Source organism: Clupea harengus, chromosome 15 (genome assembly GCF_900700415.2).
Source record: "Clupea harengus chromosome 15, Ch_v2.0.2, whole genome shotgun sequence".
NCBI lineage: Eukaryota > Metazoa > Chordata > Actinopteri > Clupeiformes > Clupeidae > Clupea > Clupea harengus.
The window spans coordinates 18,657,173-18,663,172 of record NC_045166.1 but is presented as its reverse complement, the minus strand read 5'-3'; the positions used below and the strand labels follow the sequence as shown (position 1 = coordinate 18,663,172).

Genomic DNA, 6,000 nt, shown 5'->3' with positions numbered 1-6,000 from the left:
CAAACTTTCAAGAGTATATAAGTCATAGAATGTTACTGGCTACTGAGCGACACAGCTGGAACTTATTAGAATCCAACTTGTTTATAACCAATTAGCAGCCAGGAGAAATCTCCGGTTCATGACCTGAGCACACCTGACAATGATGACACACTGATGAGCACTCGTTAATGTCAATTGTACTCACCTGTGTGCATCCCTTTATATAGGCTAGGAGCGCACCCTGGAAATGTATTGCACCTTTCAGTGGCTCTCTAGCGTGGGTTGTAGGGGGCAAATTGAGTCTTTGCGGGTGGTGTAGAAAGGATTCAAGGGTCTTCAGTTACAGGGCCTGTCCTTGTCAGAGAAAATGGCCAGAATTCTACAACTGTGAGTACTCTGTTTTACAACTTTTGCCGATAGGTTCAGTTTGCTTGTGTTTCTTTTAACTGGTGTCTTCTGTTTTGTAGAGTCCCATGGCTTTTGATGGTGGCTGTTATGATTTCTGCTCAGAATAGTTTCAAACAAAGTAGGTTTTTGCCCATCTTTTGGAGAGCAAGTTTAAAGAAGCTTTAACTGTGTGCTATAAAGTTAATTCCTGGATCTTTCCTCCTCTACAGTAACTGGCCTGAAGTCTCATTGCCTTGGAAATGTCTTAAGGTTGACCATAGATAAATCCCTTGGCTTTGGAAGCCACCTGGAAGTGGATGCCATCAGTGAGTTCTTTAAATTGTTGTGGATTTTTTTTTTTTTTTTTTTTTTTCCCCTGTTTCTTTCCCCTCCTGATTAACCTAAGCTTGCCCTTGCAGATGGCAGTCAGTTTATCCCCATCACACCCAGCCTGGCATCTAAGTGTGGCTACCGCATGGAGTCTGACCCCTGGGGCAACATGAAACTGTTTGCCTCAGTCCTGAGCTGCCACACTAATAATCAGGTAATGACGTGAAGATGTTTCCTCATGGTTGACTATGTATCGTAACATCAGTTAATCTGGTTTGTTCAGGAAACGTGGTAACCAGAAACTTTCACCCAACACATTGACTAGGACGATGAGGTTTTTGAACTAGGACTGCGTCTTCGAATGCATTATGAGCATAAATCTGAGGACACGCACAAGGTGACCAAGACCTGCAACTACAACCGATGGGCTGCTCGTGAGATCCTGTGTGACAAAAACTACATGGAGGTAAAAATGTAGTAGTGACCCAGGTGTTCCCAGTATGGCTCCAAAGGGTTCAAGACCCTTAGGATTAACTACACCTTATGTTTGACTAGGTGTCAGTGAACAGGTTGCCACCACCGATTGACCCAGCTGTTAAGCAGACCATGCTTGAAGATCAGTGGGCTGCTGCAGTTCCTGATGCAAGTTGTCTCTGGCCTTCTCCCTTCACGTGTTTGATTTAACCTTAGTGTGACTAGTTACATTTGATCTAGCCTACAAAGGCTGCATTTGAACATTAAATCTGTATTGCCTTGTAGGCTGTGACCTCTGAGAACAACATATGGCGAATGGTTTTCTTCACCCCAAAAGAGAAGTCCATGCCGTTGGCTGACGCTCAAAGGGCTGGCTATGGTATCGCAACAACCCCATCGAGACTGCTCATCCGAAGCCCTTATGACACAACTGAGGTTTATTCTGAAAATGTAAGTTGCGTAACAACAAAAAGTTGTTTTGTTAAGCATACAAAACCATTTTTTTTACCTCCTGTAACTCCTTATCTTAGGTTGCTAGTGTGTCAATGAAGGTGCTGAAGGCTACCACATATTTCAAGGACCTATGGTCTGTCACCATGCTTGACACTGCTGCAGCTTGTCCTACTGGTAAGTAATGGTAACAGCTTTCACTACTCTGTTTTTGAAGTTGGAAGAGCTACAGTGTTATGCCCCCTGGTTCAGATGGTGTTGTCTTCACGGAGGAAACGATGACCTGGTATGTGCCTCGCCACATCTACCCACTACTTGCATCGAATACCTGTGAGACGCTGGAGTTGCACATGGGCATTGATGGCGAGCGACTTGATGAATCACAGATGGCCAGCAGGGGTTACACCATGTCTGTGACTAATTCCCACTTTGTCATTGAACTGCCTGTGGGTGGACCTGATGGTTACTACAAGGTAAGCGCTCATTGGATGTTCGGGGACTCTTGGTTGGTGGAATCAATTGGCTCTAAACTTTTCCATTTTTGTGTGGGTCCCCCTCCCATAGAGCCATGCTCCTGAGTATCAGTACCATATCTCTTACTCTATTGAGGCCATGATTGAGGTGGTGTGGAAGGAGGCTGACTCTGACCAGCTCACCAGATATAAGGTCTTGTATCCGATCACCACCCCTATGATGCCTAGACCTCCACACGTGACTGACAGTAAGTATCCCAACAAACTTGGCTGTGTTTACATAAGGAAGTTCTTTGCTCATTGATCCTTGCTCCACAGGTACTGTGCCTGAGGAACAGGTCTTTGATGTGCTTTTGGGTACCTTCCTTCCTGATGTGATGCTGATGAACATGACCTTTGCCACTGTTGTACTGACTGTTGCCGAGGCCAATGCAAGAGGCTTCAATGTCCAAGAGAAACGCTTCCCCCATGGTTACAAAGGCTTCAGTCTTCAAGTGCCCTTCTCTGACTCTGTGGTCCTGAAGAGTGTATGTCTACGCACTTCCCCCAAGTCTTTGTCAAGTGCTTTCTATTCTCTTGTCCCTGCCCCCCTCCCAGTATTAAAGCCTTGATTTCTATATTGCAGAATCCTGATCGGGAGTTCACGACCTACACACTTCCTTTGAGCTTTGGCCTGGTTGTCCTACCTGAGCAATCCCCATTCTCTCATCCAGCTGTGCTGGAAGCAACACTTCATGACGTTGGTATGGTAGCCTTGTCTTTACCACACTTGACATGGATACTGTCTTGGTGCATTTTGAAGAACTGTGTACTTGTTTTGCTGCAGTGCTTACTTGAACGCTTTTTACTGGTTACTGCCTCTGCCGCTCAACACTCTACTTCACAGTGCATTTTGTGGAACTGTGTACTTGTTTTGCTGCAGTGCTCCCTGTCATAACTGGAACTTGTGATGACGAAAGCTACTATGTCACCGTGGCCTATGGAAGTCATGGCAGTGACTTTAAAACCATTGTGGGCAAGCGGGAGCTGACCTCTGACCTAGCAACAAAGTACAATGTCCGGAAGAATGCTACACACATGACCATGAGTGTGCCCTTCTTCTCATCTGATGTTGTATTTACGGTAAGCGTTTTTTTTTTTTTGGTAACTTGGGCTTTCATCAGCAAGTATACTTTCATTATTAACAATGTTGCATACCTGTCTGTAGTTTGTACTTTCATCTGCTGCTGGGGGTCGGCTGGACTTGAAGGTCATCGACCCACTCAATAATTGGAGCCTCAACAACTTCTCTCTGGCCTGTACCTTTCCTATGCCTCTGACTGGTCAGTGTCCCTTTTCTAGAGTATTGATGAAACTGGGGTTGAAGTGGTCAGTGACTTGGTTGTAATGCCACACTTGCTGCCTTTTTGTCTGCAGAGTGTTACCCTAATGGCACAATGATTGTCCTGGCCCTGAAGGTTGAGTCGGTGCCAAATCTTATTCTCAGTCAGCTCACCCTAAAGGACCCATCGTGCAAACCCATGTTCAGCAGCGAACAATTTGCGTCCTTTTCTTTCCCTGTTAACACCTGCGGAACAACCCGAACAGTAAGATTTCACTTCAAGCTTTTGTGAGCTACCATGCGTCGTTCGGCATTAACATGTATAACCCTTCCTTTGCTTTGTAGTTCTTGGATGGCTTCATGGTCTATCAGAATGAGATCACCATGTCTAAGCAAGGAGGTGTGAAGAATGTCAAGACCACTTCCCACCCAGAGTACCGGTATGTTTAGTTTTCGATTTCTTTTCTCCCCCTCCCCACCAACTTGTATTGTGGCTTTACCTTGAACGTCTTCTCTGGCTCCTAGACTCACCATCTCCTGTTACTATGAGAACGATGACTTCAAGATGCTGCAGTTTCTCCCAGAGGATCGCTCCTTTGACCGCCCTCCCCAGCCTGCCTTTGGGGAGATGAGGGTCCGCATGAGGCTGGCAACTGGTGAGTATCTTTCCAATCTTTAATTGCCATTTTAAAATGATTCTCCCTTTGCAATACTTTGTTCTCCTCCTCAGATGTGTCCTACAACACGTTTTACACCGAAGAGGATTATCCTGTGGTGGAGGCCTTGAGGCGTCCCCTTTACTTTGAGGTTGAGTTGTTAGAGTCCACAGATCCACAACTTGTGCTGTTCCTGGAGAGCTGCTGGGCAACCCTGGAAAAGGAGAGGCTGTCCACGCCACGATGGGACATCATTGTTGATGGGTACAATTATCTATAAACCTGTCAAACTTAACCAAATTCAGAAATGAATCATTGACTTGCAGTATCTTTCTATAAAAGCAACAGAATTGCAATGCATGGGTTGGAATAAATGCCTTAACGTTTCAACTCGACAGGTGTGCAAACCACGATGATCGTTATTTACCAAGCATTCATCCTGTAACTGCTGATGGCAGAGTCCAGTTCCCTTCCCACTTCAAACGCTTTGACATGAAGATGTTTGCTTTTGTCCAAGATAATGTGGTCCTTAAAGACCAGGTAGGTACCTGTGCTGCTTCTTACCTGCTTATAAATAGGTTATGAACCCTGACATTAATTTAACCCATCTCTTGTAGATTTTCATTCACTGTGACACTGCCATCTGTGACGACAACAAACAAAGTGATGGACTCTGCTATAGACGATGTCCTAGTTCCCCTGAAAATGTCAATGAGCTGAGCAGCGTTAAGAGCAGTGAGTTCTCCTTGATTCAGTTCCTCAATGGTATTCTGTGGTTGATGTTTAATACTCCTTTGTCTTTGTTTGTAGGCCAAAGCAGTGCAAAGTATTCTCCCAAGTCAAGAGCACAGCTCTCTTCAGGTCGCATCATGCTGTCATCGTGATACAACCTTGTTATACAAATAAAAGGATTGTCTTAAAAACAAATATCTTGTCTGGTTGTTTAGAGTACTTTAAACAATTCTTTAAGTCTGTTCAAACTCTACACTTGTCTGCAACTCTATACTTATGTTGCAACTTTCATACTGAATTTACAGTAAGCAAGTGTAACCATGCAATTTCTGATGTCTCATGGTTAATACTTTGTTCTGTTAGACAGTGCAGTACCCATTGTTGCGCTGACCAGAATGTCCAAATTTCTCCTATAGCAGTACCACCATTACAAGTGCTCAAACCATTTTGCAAATGGTATTCTGGTAAAGATTAGTGGTAGTGTTTATTTTTTTTAAATGGGTATTTTTGAATCTGCAGTTAGGTCTTTGGATCACAAGACCTGTATGTTTAGGTCCTGTGTCTAAAATGTTTTGACTTCTGGTTTAGTTAGGTCTTCCTGTTTACTCATTTTCATGTGAAGTAGGCTTGTATTGTAGGGACAAGGTACTCTATAATAACAGACCAGAAGTTAGAGGCAGACTTTGGTTTTGTGCAGAATCATTTAATCAGCAATTTGAGCACACTCTGGGGTTTTTTTGTTCAACACTGAACCAAGGAAGAAATGTGACTCCTTGATTGTAGGTAGAGAAACATGAGGTTGTCTGGTTGACAACTTTACAGATTACACAATACATTAAACTTTAGTATTTTAGAAATGGGTTTGGTCAAGTGCTTGACGGTAAAGTCCAACCATTAGCCTATTATCCTCTGTTCCGTCTTGTTCTATTATTGTTTGGTGTAAACTCTTGTTTGGCATCTTAAAAATTGATTACATTCCGGAACCTTGAAGTCTCTTCACCACAGGAGGAGCAATTACCCTCCATGTGGAGTCATCATGACTTAGGGCCATCATTACAGTGCATTGAGTGGGTTTAAGGTTGGGCAGGGATGCTTTAGTTAATGCACCTTTCAAAGCCAAATTCAATGAAGATAATCAATTCACTCAAAACCAGAGGAGACGCTTGTGTTTTTTGGTGAATAGTTTGGATTGGGCTTC

The 6,000-nt window shown here is 43.8% G+C and overlaps 1 protein-coding gene across 1 annotated transcript; it reads left to right on the top strand.

Moving 5' to 3' along the window:
- Positions 1–222: 222 nt before the first annotated feature.
- On the top strand, positions 223–4,997 carry LOC116223788. The gene is made up of 21 exons (XM_031581744.1): positions 223–366; positions 447–505; positions 597–692; positions 786–910; positions 1,022–1,162; positions 1,252–1,338; positions 1,456–1,620; positions 1,701–1,797; positions 1,873–2,093; positions 2,185–2,341; positions 2,412–2,620; positions 2,719–2,836; positions 3,016–3,215; positions 3,301–3,415; positions 3,510–3,679; positions 3,760–3,854; positions 3,940–4,070; positions 4,145–4,334; positions 4,469–4,610; positions 4,688–4,805; positions 4,881–4,997. Exons 1-21 carry the CDS (start codon positions 347–349, stop codon positions 4,952–4,954), a joined length of 2,730 nt encoding a protein of 909 aa, XP_031437604.1. The 5' UTR covers positions 223–346; the 3' UTR covers positions 4,955–4,997.
- Positions 4,998–6,000: the final 1,003 nt, after the last annotated feature.

Coding starts and splice junctions, on each gene's coding strand:
- LOC116223788 (XM_031581744.1), top strand. CDS start 347: ATGGCCAGAATTCTACAACT. Junction 3,216..3,300: donor CATCTGATGTTGTATTTACG/GTAAGCGTTTTT, acceptor ACCTGTCTGTAG/TTTGTACTTTCATCTGCTGC. Junction 4,806..4,880: donor GCTGAGCAGCGTTAAGAGCA/GTGAGTTCTCCT, acceptor CTTTGTTTGTAG/GCCAAAGCAGTGCAAAGTAT.